General features: G+C 40.2%; 2 protein-coding genes across 3 annotated transcripts in view; both read left to right on the forward strand.

The window, feature by feature from the left end:
* The window catches only part of anos1b (anosmin 1b), a 39,388-nt gene extending 34,305 nt beyond the window's left edge, over positions 1–5,083 (forward strand). For both annotated transcript variants that reach the window (XM_041039531.1, XM_041039532.1), the window contains exons 10-15: positions 763–945; positions 1,119–1,207; positions 2,186–2,348; positions 2,740–2,972; positions 3,659–3,802; positions 3,956–5,083. In XM_041039531.1, coding sequence (XP_040895465.1) covers positions 763–945; positions 1,119–1,207; positions 2,186–2,348; positions 2,740–2,972; positions 3,659–3,799 — 809 coding nt within the window. In that variant the 3' untranslated portion in view covers positions 3,800–3,802; positions 3,956–5,083. The remainder of the gene's footprint in view (positions 1–762; positions 946–1,118; positions 1,208–2,185; positions 2,349–2,739; positions 2,973–3,658; positions 3,803–3,955) is intronic.
* Positions 5,084–5,914: 831 nt separating this feature from the next.
* LOC121183701 (sentrin-specific protease 5-like) lies at positions 5,915–16,038 on the forward strand. Its single transcript, XM_041040877.1, has 10 exons — positions 5,915–6,106; positions 7,103–8,888; positions 9,830–9,935; positions 10,891–11,038; positions 11,271–11,318; positions 11,544–11,621; positions 12,017–12,154; positions 13,097–13,180; positions 13,634–13,684; positions 14,017–16,038. Exons 2-10 carry the CDS (start codon positions 7,385–7,387, stop codon positions 14,125–14,127), a joined length of 2,268 nt encoding a protein of 755 aa, XP_040896811.1. The 5' UTR covers positions 5,915–6,106; positions 7,103–7,384; the 3' UTR covers positions 14,128–16,038.
* Positions 16,039–18,792: the final 2,754 nt, after the last annotated feature.

Raw genomic sequence — 18,792 nt, forward strand, 5'->3', positions numbered from 1 at the left:
GCAGCTGCACTGTTTAAACACACTGACACACACACACACACACACACACACACACACACACACACACACACACACACACACACACACACACACACACACACACACACACAGTACAGTAAAGTGGAAAGTGGTGATGTTAATCGTCGTCCAGGCAACAGAGGTATTTATAGGTGACCTGTTGGTCAGCCCAGTAGAGGATTATAGCCAGCTGCAGCTCAATTATCAAACCACATACCAACAATTTTATATGGAACACATTGCCATTTATAATTTAGCTGTATTAATATTTGACACAACCCATGTATTGGCCTGGTTCCTCTTAGTGCTAATGAGGGTCAGTTAGGCCAGATAAAGCCAATTAGTGCTTCTGAGTGAATGAATTAACAGGAAAGTTACCTACCAGCTGCGCTTTCGTCACCGCTTTATGATATTCCTGGCACAATATATTTATAAATTCCATGTGGTATAACAGGTTTCATATATCCAGTCAGTCCTATGGTGTGTTTTTGTTATGCTGCCAGTTACAGGTATTCAGAACAGCTACTGCTTAAATGCTGCTTAAGGGAGTACAAAACATGTAGAGTGGTTAAGAAACACACACGTGCACACACACAGTGCACATCTCTCCTGCAGCAAAACTTGTAAATTTCTAGTGCTGTCTATAAAGTGAAGGTTTTCTGACCACATGAAAAGGGGAATTTATTGAGCAAGAAACAAGGTTTGTTATATATTTAATATTTTTTCTCCTCTCCTCTACCAAAGGCGAACACTTCTCCAATGAGCTCCCATCTTCCCTGTCACCCTCCTCCCCTTCCTCCTCTCTTCCTCACCCTGAATCCCCTCCGAATCCCGTCACCACTGACAACCTGCGCCTGGAGGTCGCCGCACCGCATTACCATGACAACCAGCTGCAGGTCAAGGTGTTCTGGAAGTGGCCTTACCACAGTGAGTTGATTTGGAATCAACAATACCATCAATACAAAGATTATCACTGTGCATCATGTTATATTTTTCTCAGGTTTCAGACAGTAGAATTCCTGTTCACATGGATAAAAAACAAACACATGTCCACTTATGTAGTGTGTGTCTGTCTCTCTTTCATTTGCTTTGCTTTGCAGGCAGACACCCTGGTCCATACATTTTGCGGTGGCATCCACATACCTGCGCTACTAATGTTACAAGCACAGAGAGAACAACAACTGTGCAGGTATAACTGCCCTGGCTGGGTTTTATGTGTCTCTGTGTTTGTGAAATTGTATGTAGGTATCTTGTTTCAATGTGAGCATTGTTTCTCTTTGTGGGAAAGTGTGTATTAGAGATCAGATTTCCTCACCATAACTCAGATCAGTCTGGAGCTCTCTCATACTCTGTCTGTGTGTAACTTGTGTAACCTGTGTGAGTGTGTGTGTTTTTGTTTTTTTTCTGTAGTGTTTGTAGTTTGTGAATAAAGATATTGCTGTCTAAACAGAACAAAACCAAACCAAAAATACTAAAAATCACAGCCTTCACAATGACAAAATGTATTGTAGGGCTAATACTGGATTGCATTAGATTGTACAGTTGTGCCTAATAAACTGGTTACTCAGATTATGGCAAGGTTTGATTGATCCATGGGAAAACACCTCAGCAGTCACCACTAACCATTCAACGTGTTCCTAAAAATGCTGATATTTTAAACCCAAATCATGAAGTGAATTTGCAGAGAGGAGCATTTTAAAAGATAAACTGCTACTTAGTGTAAACAGTGTGTGAAGAGGAAACTGGGCTCACTGACCGATCGTTAGCCAGCGTTGTCCCGGTTGTAACCTCTCAACTAAAATGATCACAGACCCAGTGGGTTGATATTTATATCAAAGTGCTGTGAGCAATTTGCTGAGGTCACAGAACATGATTTCTCTTCATTGAAGTTCAGCCTTGTTTAAACAGTTACGCCATTTCTCACCATTTTAAGCTGCCAACCTACAAAGCTGCCAAGTACTGCTTCAAACTGCAATGTTTATTTTAACGTGGAGCTAACAAGCTGCTTATGTGAGACAGGTTTCCAAACAAAAATAGGGCTAATATGTATATTTTATGGAACTTTGTAATAGGTCAGTTTTAACAACCAGCTGTGTAGAGTTTACTCTACAATGTCTATTTAAATACTCTTGTCATCCCCTAAATTGGCTTGATTTTCTCTCTCCAGGGCACCCATCACACCATCACAGGTCTGTTGTTTGCCTGTAAGTACCGGGTTGCTGTGGCAATGAAGGCTGACCCAGGGTCAGAGGCTGTTGCCTGGGTTACGACCCCAACTTGCTCCTCCATCAGGGTCAGAGGAGGCAAAACTTTGCCCTGCAACGCTGACGGTAGGAATAACTAAACACATATGTAAAGTGTTTCACTGACCTTCATTAATCCTGTAACCCTTTAATGTCTATTTTAAAAAATGTTTTAGGAAGTGGTTCTTGCAACTTTTGTTGTCTCCTTTTGGACTATTAAGAACCCCCAAAATAGTATAAACTCTGAATACACATTTGCACATACTTACATACCTAAACACCTCATATTATCACAAAATCCCAAAAATGTTACCAAACAACCTTTTTTTATATCCACACAGTCATTAAGATCCAACTCTGATTTATTGCTGAGGACATTTTACCATAAAAAGTTGTCCTATCAAACCTACTGACTCATGATTAAGAAGAGTGTGCGCTGATGAGTGAAGGAAAAGTTTTTTTCTTCTGTTTGTGTCAGAGCGCCTCCTGGCAGGCAAAAAGGTGGTACTGCGTCCAGAACGACTGACTGCATCTTTTCAACAAATCAATGGCACCTTATTCACTACTTTTCGGTGGCGGATGTCCCAGCATGCACTGGACCCAGCAGCTGTCGAGGGGTTCCAGTTCACCTGGACGCTGCAGTCAGGGGTTACTATGGCAACAGAGGGGCAGGAAGACACACTTATTTCCCAGACACAGACAATTGCTCCGGTAAGACTGAAAGAGCGGTTTAAAGTGACAGAATTGTATTGTGTTAGTAGCAGGAGGAAAATGCCTGAGAGGGATGTGCATGTGTGTGTGTGTATTTTTATATCTTGTACCTTATTCTTTAAGGAGGAAGTGTCAACATTTACAGAATCTAAAGAAAAAACATGAGGACTTAATTCATAACGGTCTTATAAAAGTAGGAAAATAAATCATGACAAATGATAAGTCCAAGTCTGGTGATATTTTTCATCATTCTTATATCAACTAATCCTATTAAATTAATTGATCCTAGCTCGTATTACTTGTGCAGCCAAAGCCTTTATAACTTATCCTTGTCATTGCACTTGGTGACTTCATTCATATCTTCATTGCAATGAACTTCTGCACTTATTTTGAGTCAGTGCCAATCCAACTTACGCCACCCTGCTGCCAGAAATATTCACTAGAGCATCAAATCTGTGGCTGAAAGTAGTCACCAACAGATACAGGGTTTACTCCTGCTTAACTTAATTTTGTTTAAATTTTCAGTATTTAAAAGGTCATCTTAAAAAATAATTTAATTTAATTAAGCTTGAAAATAATCATGAATAATGGTGACACATTAATTGTGATTTCCATTGCCATAGACAGTCTTGGGAAGTTGGAAAGTTCTGAGAGATGGATTAACACAGTTGTTTTGGTCTTTTCAGTCTCAGCGGTCAGTGACAGTTCGTGGTCTTCAGATGGACAGTGTCTATCAGCTGCAGCTCCAGGTGTTAACAGCAGGGGGCATCAACGGCACTGCAGTCTCCAAGACCATACATACTCCAGCTATCAACGCCACACTTTGATAGGTGACAGTGCTCCTTCACTAACTCTTAGATCCATTAAGAACTTATACTCATGCTTTTATCCCTTTAAATGATAAAACAGCATAAACTTTCCGTCATTTGAGAGAATACTTTTTTATCTTCTGTCCACTAAATCCTACAAATCATCTCTTCCAGGCCCCAAACCCCTCAGCTGCCACTGACTGCTGCCCCCACAATCATCTTTGACAACATCCACTTCTCTACTGTTTTCCACAGTTTAACATGGTTTCATTGCAGTTCAAGTGCAGACGACTTTAGCAAAGCTATAAAATAAAGAAAGTGTGAAGCACAAAGTATATTCCCATAGGTATTTCCTACTAGTTTTTCTTTCACTTTAATCACTTTTCAAACATCAGGATGGCTGTAAACTTGCTCTAATGGAAATAATGATTTGCGTTTAATCTCTCAGCTGATGCAAAGGTTGTCGACTTAGACTATATCATTGTGTAAAATTTTCTAAATTTACTGTACCTGTACATGGTGCCAGTTTAAAAAGCAATACGGACTTACAGTTAGTCTTGGCAGTGCAGTGTGCATCCGTAAACCATATTTTCTCCATTTTTTTTTAAAAAAAACGACGCATTTTCCAAACAATTCCTCTTGGCATTGGTACCACATTGCCACAGCATTGCAAGACATGTATGTGAAAAGTGAAACTTCCTCACATGGCTGCTTCTGTACATGTTCGGTGGGTCTAATGTTGTCCAATCACCTAACATCACTGGAGCCAAATGACACTTGTAAAGAGACTTATTATGCCTATTGTTTTTGACCATGCTAGTAGAGAATAATATAGCACTGACCTTATGTACAAATAGTAATGTATAGCAACAGACTGTTCTTATTTCAATGCATTATCTGCTGCATTATCTTTGAAGCTAATGGGTCTGACTTGGTGTGCAGAAGTAAGCTCAAATGTTTTGATATTTCGTTCATATGTTTTTAAAAAAACTGTCTGAATTTTATGCTTGTTTAATACATTTTGAACATTATGGTACACCCGTTTCACTAAACAATGATATGTGACATTTTTACACAGTTAATATTATACCTTTGGTAGGTTTCTTTGTTTTACAGAAGTCATGTCATTGCTTTGAAAAGATTGGGAACTACTGGTATAAAGCAACCAGTAATTATGTTAATATTCTCTCCATGTAACCTTTTTACTGTTGATAATTTTGTACTTAATTCCTTTACTTTTTGACTGTTAGTTTTATTTATTGTTTTCCAGCCTTAGATTTTTATAATTAAAGATTATCAGGATACAGTGTGTGTTGTGTCAGTGATCTCATAGTTAGAAATGATGATAATAAGAGGGATAATATCATAATATCATGTTAATACCAGTTTGCATTATAATTTATATCTTGCCTTATATTAGAATTGACATTGTTTTCCTTCTCTCTATCCACTGTTTTCCTTTATTTGCTGTGGCCATGGCCATGAGTAACCTCCCAGGGGATCTGCAGCAAAAAAGCTGTTGTGGGACCCCTAATAACCCCCACTATACATGGGAGAGTCATTATTCCCTCAGAAACCTAGAAATCAACCAGTACTGTAGAGCTAAAATGATTAGTCGATTCATCAATTAGTTCAGTTCAGATGGTTGACTACAAAAAGTAAATTAAAAAAATAATTTGTGGTTGCCATTCGATAAATTACACCTTTACAAAAAAAAAACAAAAAAAAAAACTTTGAGTCCCTCTTCAAGACTGGAGTCACAAGTTGGAAGACTGAGGACCCGTTATAGCTGATACTGCACTTTTGTGATGCAAATTCTTCATATCATATTATGCAGACCTAAATGATAAGGTTTTCTACGGTGTTTGGGCAGTTGGCCGCTCAGATATAGTTACATGTAATGCCAACAAAAGCAGACTGATGTTGAATCAAGGAGGAGATTGATGTGGATTTTCTCGTTCGGTAAAAATCTAAATTTTAGAAATATGTTATACTTCATGGATAGATGACATTCGATGTGGGCGAACGGTAAGGTAGGAAGAGGGATCTTGATATTTTGACTTCGGGAGAGTGTCGGACGTAGCCGAAGTAGAGGTCGACGCCATGACGCAATCAATGAGCGACTACAGCTTGGATTGTTGTTTCTTCAAATCGTGGTCAGGAGAAACTCAGTTTGTTATTTCCTAGACAAGCTGCCGTGTACTGATTTTTCTTTCAACTTTTCGTCATGGTTTTCGCCTTTCCTCCAAATCGCTTCAGACACTGAGTCGCAGCTTCTTCTTTGTCTTCAGACGCCTTTAACTTCCTACTGAAAATGGAGGAAATGTATGTAATCGTTGCTTTGTGTTGTCGTCTGTTTGGCAGCAGCTAGCTAGCTCAGCTAGCAGCAATGGAATTACTAATTCAAGTAAAACTTTGTGAAATGCCATATTAGACTTACTTAAATCACCTATTGATACTTTGTGTTCTTAAATGATGTGTGGACATGCTCCGGTAGCCCGACGCTCAATGTTAGATAAGCTTAGCTACCGCTTCCCTATTTTAACTTATTAACTTAGTTGATTTTGGCAATTGTAGCAGTCTTTGTCAAAAATGCTACTAAATAATTTACCTACGTTCAGGAATTGTCAAGTTTTGCTGCTCTGCTGCAGAGGAAAGCTAACTATGAGATTTTAATCTTAACCAAGTAACATTCTTTGAAAAGGAGCCTCTGACGTTACTTCAAAAGGCAGCACAACTTGTCAGCAAAGTAACTGCTTCGTGCTGTGCATTCATTCGTGCTATTTTTGTTTGAGAAGAGAGCTAACTGCGAGCTAAAACCACAATGAACCACTTCTGAACAGCGAACCACCTGTTAATGGTGTTAATGAACCCCAACAATATCAGGGCCAGATTAAAGGGGCACTTCATTTTAAATATTATACATAAATGTTGTTTGAAGTGTTTTGTACAAATCAGGTTTAGTTTTCGAAATCAGTGTTTATTATTTCCTTACAGTGAATAGCAGAGAAATGGACTGCTGGCTATCGGATGTTGTTTTACAGTTGAAATCTCACCTGCAGTTAAGATGCTGTACTGATGCATTTCTGACCTTGTTATCTAAAGATGGTGGAGTCATTTTAAACAACTACCCTGCTCTGTTTTTCTTTGCATCATTTACTCTGTAGTTTTGGTGAACTCCGAGATGAAGCTTGAGTCATGTCTTGCACATTTAAACAGCAACAAGATTTAATCATCGATCAAACTGGAGAACTTACTGACATTTCTTTCATTGGTTCCTTTTCTCTCTCCCTGTTTCTTCCTCTGTTTCCACTTCTTCAGTCGCTCTAATTAGGATACCATGGTGGGGTTATTATTCCACAAAGTCTAGATACCACTGAGGAACAAGTGCAACCTGCCATGATATAGTCTGCTGTCGTCATTACCTCTATCGTGGGAAAAGCTTGAGAACGACTTCTTTTCTACACAGGGAAGTGTCAGGGTAAAAGTTACGGAAAGAAGAAACCACAACACCTAAAAATCTATTGGACCAAAAGACAGGAGAGGACAGGATTGTGGAGAGGAGGTGTTGGGGATGGGGTTGGAGAGCCAAAGGAGGACGTCATGGTTCACAGCGGCTCTGCATCTCCTCATTTAACTGTTCCTGCTACAGCACCTCCTCTGCAAGTAGCACCTCCTCTGGTGCCTCCCCCTGGAGATACCACTAGTCAGGACCTAACCCAGACCCCTGCCAAAGTCCTCAGCGCAGACCTTACCTCAGACTCAGGCTTGACGCAGCCCTCTACTCCATCTCCTGCTGATGCAGAACCCCCTGTTGTAATCCCAGCTAAAGCAATTACAACTAACTCAAGGCCAGCATCCTCCTGGTCCTCTACACAGACACCAACCCCTGCTCAGGGCCCAGTAAATGGCCGTACATCAGGCAGGAAGAGGACTCCTAAAGCCTGTGACTGCTGTGGACCTAACAGCACTGGACACAATGTCACCTCAGGCAGAGGGAGGGGGAAGGGAAGAGGGAGAGCGAGGGGGGCTGTTAGGGATGTCGTGGACACCCCAAAAAGAAAACTGGGGAGCCAGCTGACATGTATCAAGAGTTTTGATTTGACCAAGCAGAATTTAGAGGAAGCAGAGGATGAAGATGACAGATATGAGAAGTTGCAAATGACTGTAGTACGGGCTGATACTCAGTCACAAACCTCCGTTCCCCAATCTGTCACATCCCTGCAGGATGGACCAGTAATGAACTGTGTTGCTCCAGAGACAGGGGATGCACAGAAAAAAGAGGACATCTTGAATGAGGGGACAGGGGTTACTGGAGAAGGAAGAAGAGGAGTTGGGGACGGCAAGGATGTGGAGATGATATTGTCAGGAATGGCAGGCAGAGGAGCATCAGTAGTTAAGGGTAGAGGAAGGGGAGGGAGGGGAATGATGGGAGCCACATTTGCATCAAAAATGAAAGTAGAACCTGGAATAAAGAGGGGAGGTGGGGGTTGTGTTTTCATCAGTTCGAAAATGGATGCCCCGGCTCGATCAGTGGTAGTGCAGAGTCAGGAGGAGAACAAAGATGCAAAAATGGAACATGGGAAGCAAACTGACTGCATGATGGTTAAGTCTCCGTTTGGAAATGGAGACACAGTGAACCTATCTGACTCTGAACCTGAAGGGGAGGCTAAAGAGGACAACATGCTCATGAGTGAACTGGGAAATGGACTGCTATTCATATCACGGCAGCCAGGTCCTGCTTCAAGGTCAGGAAATCCCAAGGACCTTGACTCTGAGATGCAGGTGGACCAGACCCCTGACAAAACAGACCAAGTCTCTTTACCAGTAACTCTGTCCAATGGAAAAGTCACCACACCAACAGACAATGACCACAGATCCACACCCATGGACGTTGAAACCTCTCATCCAAACCATGGCCCTATTACAGTGTGCAGCACACAGCACCACTGGGCATTAAGAGACCACAGGCTGTACTGTCAGCCAGGAACCTGGGAGAAGGAGGAGATGGGTGAAATGTCGGGTGAGGGTCAGACAGAAGGGGTAGAAGTGGATGGAAAGATGCAGGACGAAGAAAGCCTGGAGCAGCTTACTGACATGGTCCACGGTAGGATGTGTTTTGTAGCACCCAATTCCACTTTATGCCTCTGCATTAATATATTCATCATCCTCTCACTTTGTTAAAACAAAGCCTGGTAAATTATTGATGTTTTTAGACAATTACAAACTGAAAGAAGTAACTGCTGAAGATATCAGCACTTTTCCTGTCATGCAGTGTCCATCAAACATGTGGCCTCGTCCACAAAACACAAACTTGCTCTAAACCTGCGTTTATGCATAATTAAAGCATTTAATCTTGCATAATACAAAGAAACTGCAATAACTTGTGTTCTAAGCTTTATATTTGGAATTGCTCTGTCCTGGTCATATGGCCCTCATGCTGAGCCTGAATGCTAATATTATTTTGGCTTTCAGGACAGAAATCTGATGTACACTGTACACTGTACACTTGTGCTGCAGATTTAAGTCTAAATGGATCAAGTGTGAAACACATTTTTAGAAATTCATGCATATTTATGAAAAATTAAGAACCGAAATCTTTTATTTACAAAAGTATTGAGACCCTTAATGCAGAAGCCTTTTTGGCAGCAATCACAGCTCTGAGTGTTCTTGGGTAAGTCTGTACAAGCTTTGCACATCTGGATTTATCCGTTCACCATAGGATAAAGTTTTGTGTTTTGTTGTGAGTGAGCATGTTGTTGGCACCACTAATGCTTTCAGGTGAAACATGTATCAACAAGACTAAAGCTTTCTTGTAAAAGGACGTGAAAATATCAGAAGCTCGTATATCACTGAACTTTAACCCACAAACATGTGCTGCATTTACACTGCCTGCATTTGTCAATACACAGGCCTCAGTGTGATAAAATTACAGTTGGTTGGTTCAGAATCAGTTTTTTGAATTTTGGTTTTAACATGAAAGAAAGCAAAACTTCATCTGTTCAACAATACTGGTAAATCATGTTAGAACGATTTGCTCTGTTTCAGATTTTCTGGAGAGTTTCTATATGAAGTATGGCAGTTTCATTCCTCTCAGTGAGACAGACGTCCTGGAATACCTGAAGAAGAACGGCAACTCTGACCTCAGAAAACGGTTAGCGCACACACACACAAACACACACTACCACAGACACACAATCTGCCTGAATCCAGCCGTTCACACAACAGTTGTCAACAAGTCAACGTTTATTTATTTTTATTTTTATTTAATTTTTGTTTAATCAGGTAGTCTTGTTGAGATTGAAGTTGTTTTTAAGAGTGAACTGAGAACAGGAAAACATTCACAATCAGACAGACACAAACAGAAACAACACAACCAAGACACATTTATTTTTTTCATACCATATTTACATGGTTTAGTAAGAACAGTCTTCAATTCTACACAGGAAACTGTGTTTGATTTTTAATTTTTGAGTCACAGATGGTTCACCTCAGGTTGTTAAGACCTAGTCTATGAGTTCATCATAATACAGTGTTTGCAGGTTTATCTGTATGTTACTTCAATTGACCAGAATAAAGGTCACGTTGTTGGTTGGTTGGTCAAAGTAAACTATATAAAGAATTTCTCCCAATAGAGAATAGAAGCTACTGTCATAAGCATAAAATGCTTCCTTTACTGTGTGTGGAGGATTTTTGCTGTGACAACCGACTTGACATTGTGTGTTATAAATAACACACAGTCATCTGGGTAGGGGTTAAATCGTTTCTGTGTTACATAATTCATCAATAGAAAGTATGAAACGTGGATTAGCACTTGATGATGTGTTATATAACATCAAATCAACCCTGCTGTCAGATTATTCTAATGTTGCCACAGTGTTCAGAAGGATTTGTGTAAAAGCAGAAGCACCTAAATTTGTTCCATGTCTGTTAAAAGACTTGTATCCTTCCTTTTTTTTTGGGGAATCTTATTTTTAATCTCTGACCTTGTGGCATCTCTGTCCTCATCTGTCATAATTCTTAAAATGTCCTTGAAGATATAATAGACACATCAGATCTGTCATGTTTAAGATTCTGCTGAATTTCTCCTCTTGATGTGTTTGTTGTAGGGGACTGGACATCAAAGGGGAGATGACTCGGTACAGGTCGGGGCTGGCCTCTGCTCCTATTGCAGGCTTCATGGTGATGTATAACAAACACACCCTGAGTCTGGAGGACCTTGGCACGCTGGAAGAACAGAATTGGCTTAATGACCAGGTAAATTAGGAAGAAATGTCTTCTTGCTGCACATCTTCTTACTCTGTCCGGCCTGCTAACAAGATATCCACTTTTTAATTTAGGCTCATAAAACACTGCAGCTATGAAATATGGAAACCTGCAGGTTAAAAAGTTGGATCCAGCTCAAAGGGGGAAAAAAATGACATTGGTTGAATTTAGTGATGCTGAACAGCCTTGTCACTTCCGTCTTTCTTTATCTGTTCTTCATCAGATTATCAACATGTACGGAGAACTCATTATGGAAGCAACACAACAGAAGGTGAGTCAGTGTGTGATTGATTATAAGCTTTAAATTCAAATCTTTCATGCAGTCCAGAAGCCTGAAGACGGATATTTATAAAACATGAAAAGGGCTCACTGTAAGAGTCTAAAATTATATTGCCACTTTTTAGATCACTTTTAGAGTCTCGGACATAGTTGTTTAATAAATAAATAAAATCCTGACTGTGTAGTTTGTTAATTTGTTGTTATTTCTCCCATTCAGGTTCATTTTTTCAACAGCTTTTTCCACAAACAGCTGGTTGCCAAGGGTTATGATGGTGTGAAGAGATGGACTAAAAAAGTAAGAAGGAAGATGGAGTTTTGGAGTTTTGCAATTTTTCGTTTTTCTGGTTGCCCGTGTCTAAATTCAGCACGCTAACTACATGAAGTAAAAGTGTGACCTGTAAAATATATTTGGCAATCCTTGAAACCACCATTTCCAGTTAACTTGCCATCAGACCTTGCGGGTGAAGGAGGTCATAGAGTAATCTGTTGCCAAACAGAAATGCTGATGAACTTGTTTGTCCCTGTAGTTTATTAGTCACATATAAAACAATTACTGCCTGACAGTGTGACTTGTGCAGTGTGCACTCCTGTTGAGTGTGAGTTATTCCAGATAACTTGCAGTAGACATCGTATAATTTTGTATTTTGGATATCTAACTTGTCGGCCTGTTTAATTGTGTGGTTATTTCAGGTTGACCTGTTCTCCAAGTGGCTGTTGCTAATTCCCATCCATTTAGAAATCCATTGGTCTCTCGTCACGGTCACCATGGCAACCAAAACCATCAGTTACTATGACAGCCAAGGCATCGTCTTCAGACACACCACAGATGTGAGTGCTTGTGTGCATGTCAGTGCCATGGAGTTGTCAGTCATTGTTTCCGATGTTGAATTTATGCGGAGCAAACAAGTGCTGATGAGACAAGATCATCAGTAATCCAGCTTTTCTGCTCTCTGCCCTGACAAATAATTGCACCATCATTTCCTGTCCTACAGCTACAAGCTGCAAAATGTTGACTTCCACTGTTTTAATAATTGTCTGCATATTTGCATCTGTAGTGTTTTGCACAGCTGTAGAAAATTACACACATTCTCATTTATGAATGGACAAGTTTTTGTCCAGATCTGAGTGCGTTTGACCCCAAAGCCCACTTTGTTTCATTATTGTGAACCCTGTGTGATTATTGTGAGCACGGAAAACAGCACATTAACACGCTGAAAGCTGAGCAAGGGGGGACTGGAGAGAGGAAACAATCGTACCTGATATGAAAAGGCCCTTACAGTCGGTCAGTCTGTTAAACAGTCCTCTGATTGGATGCCAGCCCCTACAACTTTACCCCCTAACAAACAGAAACCATTAAGCAGTGTGTTACCTCATTTTACCCGATCACATTTGTAGAAAATGTTTCACAGAGACTTTAAGATTGATTGTGTTACCTTTGTAAACCAAATGGTTTGATATTTCCACAGTGAATGTAGGTGATTGGGTTCAGTTCAGGTTGTTTGTTGAATATGTTTGATGAAACTGTTTAACATGCATAATAACTTTACTGTGTCACAGTGGAAATGTGAAAGTATTGAGTTTTTGTTTTTGCTGCTGGGACAATTGCTACAGCTTTGCATCATTTTCATTAATGCTTAACTCTGTCCTCTGTGTGTGTGTGTGTGTGTGTGTGTGTGTGTGTGTGTGTGTGTGTGTGTGTGTGTGTGTGTGTGTGTGTGTGTGTGTGTGTGTGTGTGTGTGTGTGTGTGTGTGTGTGTGGTCCCCTAACAGAACATTATGAAGTACCTTCAGTCTGAAGCCAGAGAGAAGGAACAGACAGCTTTCCAGAAAGGCTGGAAAATTACTATCATCAAGGTACACCTAAACCCTGATTGTAATGTTGTGTTCACCTTGTGTACCGAAAACACAGTGGACGTTAGTTAAGTGCCAAGTTGATTATAATAAACCTAAGACTCAATACAGTCTAAATTACAATAACTAAAGAAAATTACCTGTTAAAGATGTCGAAATAATTTGAACATATCTTCAGGACACTGAAGTTGTTGTTTTAATCCAAATGACTGAACAGGCCTGTTTTTGTGGTCCTTACCACTGTTGCTGAACTGAGGAATTCCTCCAGATGAGCATATATGAACCTATATTCTTTTATTTTAATCAACAATTTCTTAGTTACTGCCTTACTACTAAGTCAAACAAATAATACATGCATGTATGGTAAATCCAGACATGCAGTACATAAGTCCAGAAACCTAACTGTGACATCTTTTGTCTGGCTCCCTGCTTGACTGTGACTCGGTGACTCCTCAGGGTATTCCTCAGCAGAAAAACGACAGCGACTGTGGCGTATTTGTCCTTGAGGTGAGTCATTATTCTTTCCCACCTTTATAGCTCTCCTCCCACCCCTCGTTCATCACCCAGTTCTTTTATTTCTTTTCCTTGTCCCCTGTCCCTGTTTGCCCCCTCTCTTTGCCCTATCTGTCTTGTTTCTTGGCAGAAAAAGAATTAAAGTAGATCTGTGTCTCCACTGTCTTTACTGCCGCAGGTTTCTACACAAATTTGATCATTGCTCAGTCTCCTAGGGAGCTAAAGACAGTGGGGGGAAAATCTTCTGTCATTGTCCACACTTAATATGGCAATCTAGCTGTGTTTTTGGATTGTTTTACCTCAGTGTCTGTCGTTTTATCTGTCAGTACTGCCGTCGTCTCTCTGTGAAGCAGCCTCTGCTGTTCAGTCAGGAGGACATGCCTCGCATCCGCAAGAGAATCTACAAGGAACTGTGTGACTGTCGCCTCAACGATTGATGGACTGAATAAGGGTCACCTTCACTCACTGACTGCTTGCCTGGTTACATGAGACGGCCTGTCCAAGTCTGTCAGACAGCCTGTTCCGCAGACAACCTGTTACATAAGCTAACACAACCTGGCCATCTGTTATCCAGGGAGCCCTATCTGCCAGTCTGTCTGTGTGATTAACAGCTGAGTGACTTTCACTTGGGACTTTTGGTGACTTTTGGAGTTCAATAACAGTCTGTTGCTAAGCAGATTTTTACTTGCAAACTTGCAAAGAACTACTGACGTGACCCCTACTGACCCCGAAAAATGCTGGACCCGCACACTTCAGGTTGCTTTTGCGTTCTACATTTACCACCCCCAGAGGATTTCAACCAAATGGCCGAACAGCCACCTTTGAGAACACTGAGTAGTTCTGACTTTGACTGAGGATGCAGGCGTTGGATCAGCCTGGACCAGTGGGATGGACTTTGTCTCCCAAATGGAGCGGCCTTACCTGCCAGATGGCCGTTTTAAACTGAATTACATTTTTAAGAGTTTATATTATGCTGGACTTTACAGCTGTTTCATGCTTACAGTTAAATGTGTGTTTTCTAACATGTTAATGAAGCTAGGATGTGTCATTCAGTGGACCAACTGTTCACTTAAAACTTGAAGGTTTGAGTTGGTTACGTTCTCTTGGACTACAGATATTTGCACGGACAGAGGCCTATCCATTGTAGAGGGCAGAATATCAACTGAATGTACTGATCACGTTTCCTTCCTGGCTGCCTCGCATGGTGGTGACACACCACCACACAGGCACAATTTGGCTGTGGCTTGAAACAGGGATATTGTTTTCGTTCAGCAGGTTTTGGGCACCTGCTCTCCCAATAATGCATTAAAATTCCAGTTTTTCCACCACATTTTTCCAGTTTTTTTTTTTTTTCTTTTGCTGTGATCACATCCATATGGTAGGTTTTTGCACATGCAATTTTTTTTTTCCAGTCGTTTGAGCTCAAAGCCTTTGTTAAGTGATACTTTAACATTTGAAATGAGCAGTTTGAGTTGAAAACTGTTTCTCATGCTGGTTAATAAATAACATGTTAAGCTGTACAGCGAGCCACAGTTTTGTTTTTTTTTTAATTCAAGCCAAGAAGTTTCTCCTGCTTTATAGTGTCACTGCTTCATGTGGATGCATTAACACAGCTGCAGAAAGTTGTGGTTACAGAGTGGCCTCTTAACAGTGAAACAAGTGGACCTCAGCTATTTTGATTAAACCTTCTGTCCAACCTGAGTTTTGTTGTTATATTCACTTGTGTGTATTTACAGATTGTATTGTACTTTTAGTGGCCTACTACTGTACATGCTTGCTTTGGCTAAAAACCACAGCAGTTTCTGGACTGTTTTTATTGTTATTAAAAGGCCAATACTGCTGGGAGGCTGGGCAATGATTTGTTGCGGCTTTACTCTAAATTAATTTTGAATGAGTAGTACACTACTTTTGTGCATTAGCAAACATGCTCACATTTATTTGATACGCCATGGCAACAATATCAGTGACAGGATGGATGGTGTCTTTTAAGCTGTAATATTTGAGATGTTTATTCCCCCCCCCCCCCCCCCAAAAATCTCCTTCTTGCCTAATTGTATTCACAAGTAACCACATTTATCCAGCAGGGCCTGTTTTCAGGTGTCTCTCCTCTATCTTTGAGTTCCAGTACAGATAAAAAAAACAAAAAAAAAAATGAATGTCCCTCCCAAAAGTAAGGAGAGAAATTGACTCAATTCAGATATCAATAAAATTCAGGGGGATATACAGTAAAGTCTTACTTTATAACCCTGTTCAATAAATGGATGATGGCAGGGACCTTCAAGTTGAATCTGTCCTTCCACCACTGATTCCACCAGTCTGACTTCAGAGATCTTTTTTTTTCCAACCCTATCTTCTTACCGAAGTCGTTTTGGAACAAACTCGTCAGCTCTCTAGTTTCTTTTTTTTAATTGAATAAAGAAATCTCTTACTGTGATCAGAATTCTGTATAAGTGGCAGATGAGAAACTCAAAGCATCTTTTTGATTAAAAAAAAAAATTGTGTAAGATCAGTGAATAGTTTGGGCAGTATTACTATATAATTGCCAGAAGAGGGGGCCCTTTATTAACAGTTATCATCTTGCCATACTCATCCTGTTTTTTTTTTTGTTTTTTTTTGGCGTTCATCCACTGCATAAGGTCAGAAGCATGTCAGTGCCCCTGGAGCTGGATGAACATTGAGTGTCTTGCTCGAGGGCACTTCAGGAGGAACACCTACTGACATGGGTGTTTGACTCATGCTTATGGCGTTTAGGATGGTCCCCTAATCCTCATGTGAGTCTGCTTACTTCAGTGCTGCATAGTTTAATGTCGTGATTAGCATTATGCAGGCCTGTAAATTAGTTGACCTTTAGAAGTAGGTTTTTGCTAATTATGTGCATTATATAAAAGCACGTTCAGTTTTGAGATAACTGCTGGGGCTTCATCATCTCAGACTGTGGGGACTGTTTTCTTCAGATTTGCACTGCAAAAATATATATAGATTTTTCAAGTATTGTGCTGTTGTTAAGGGAGTCACTGAAGGAAGTTTACACAGCCAGGCTTTTCCATTATCAGTACATTAACGTTGCTCTTTTGTCAGCAGTGAAATGCAACCGTGGACTTAGCCTGAAACCTACCATCTGCTGCAGTGGAGCTTCATCTCCCTGCTTTAGGACAAGAAAAGTATAAATATATGGAACAATGAGTTTAAAGTGAAAACTGGAGGGTTAGGCCATTTGAATTTTGCTGTGGTGTTTGATCATAAGGCTGCATTTTTTTCTGCCCTCACTAGGTGCACAGCTATGCAGAAAGCAAAACTCATTTCCAATGAAGGTAAAGACAGCAAAAGAAAGTGTCTTTGGAAGCAGCTGTAAAACGGTGGAAACAGTATTGGATCACAAATGTGACAGCGGTTACAAATCAGAAAATATGAGATACCATAAACACAACTAGAGTTACTGTAAAATATCATACTCCTCCCTCTCCTCCCAAATTTGATGTATGTCTTGTTTATCTCTACACTGAACAGGACACACAAGCAAATATGGAAGAAAAAAATCATTAAAAATAAAGACATTGGCGGTAAAACAATAATTCCATTAGTCAATTGACAGGAAATAAATATGCAGCAAAACTAAATAACTAAAATCTACTAATTAACAAAGTAACCTATGGGTAGTAATGCAATATTAAACAAAGCCAGCGGTCTACAGCCATGCTTACATCTCTGTGAGGCTGGTGTTTTGAACCAAATGCTAACACCATCTTGCTAACATGGTTACTATGAAAATACTAATATGTTTATTAGTTATGATGTTTACCATGCTCACCATCTTAGTTTAGTGCATTAGCATGCTATCATTTGCTAATAGCCCTAGACACATGACTGAGCTTTGCTCCTCAGTCATGAAAAAAAAAGGACGAAGGTGGAGCAATGGATTAAACAGGGGCTAGAGAATCACCAAGGTTGTTAAAATTTGTGGAGGGCTATGAATTTTGAGACAAAATTTCATGGCAATCTGTAAGTATTTGTTGAGAAACCACAACTGTCAACCAAACACTGCTCACACCTCGAAATGTTTGATTTCAGCTTTAACTGATTGTGTGCCTTCTTTGGTTTAAACATCATCCGTAGGTTGAATAGTAGATGTGAAAAAAGTTTGGACATTCAGCTGCAGACGAGGGTATCTCTGTCTTCTTCTTCCACCAAATCTAATTTCGCTCAGCACAGACAGTGCTGCAAAGTGCTGCTTTATCACTCTAATGTGGGGAAACTATAATGGGATGAGCTAATAAGAGGCAGGAGAAGACTGCTATCCCTGTGTGTGAGAGTTGGGTAAATGTTGGCTGGGATAAGTCTGATCTCATCTCCCAGCTGAGCTTGTCCTAGTCTTCTCTTTCACTCCACTTGCTTCTACTGGTCTTTTGAAAAAGTCTCTCTCATCTTTCTGATGCCTATCTGTCTGGAGGCCCCAACTTCAACTTCAACTTAACTGTCCCGAGGGAAGTTTGGTTTGCCGCCAGGGCTGAAAATACTCACAAAAGCACATAAAACAAAATAGAATAAAAACATCCCACAGACAGGACAATAAAACCAAAAAAATAACCCAGATAAATAGCAGATCAAGGCCAAAATAAAGTCACTGATGCTGCTAAATAAAAACTCTGACACAAACAGATGATTCGGAGCTGCTGCTGTCACACTGAAGTTTTAAAAGCATATCACTGAGAACCAGTCCCAGTGAAGTGCTCCAGTGTGAACTGCCAAATGCAAAGAGAGCCAGCTCATATTACATTAAATTTGTCTGTAGGAAGTGTCTCTGGCACACCTTGCATTTGTTTTGTGAACCATGGATCTGTTAAAAGTAAATTGTTTTAGTACTCTACTCCTATATGACGATCATGAACGCTAAATGCATTTCAAAGAATTTAATGAAGAGCTCAGACATCAGGAACTACAACACGATAGACATATGCAAGGATATTGCTGGTTACAGTGACAGGCAATTCAAATGGGATGTGGCATTCCCAATGGGCATTCCCTGTTTACTGGTGGCATCTGTTGAGTGATGAGGTTGATTTAAAAAAACACAATTTTTCCAGATTTTACTTTAACCTCAGAGA

The sequence above is a fragment of the Toxotes jaculatrix genome, chromosome 6 (genome assembly GCF_017976425.1).
Source record: "Toxotes jaculatrix isolate fToxJac2 chromosome 6, fToxJac2.pri, whole genome shotgun sequence".
NCBI classification, from domain to species: domain Eukaryota; kingdom Metazoa; phylum Chordata; class Actinopteri; family Toxotidae; genus Toxotes; species Toxotes jaculatrix.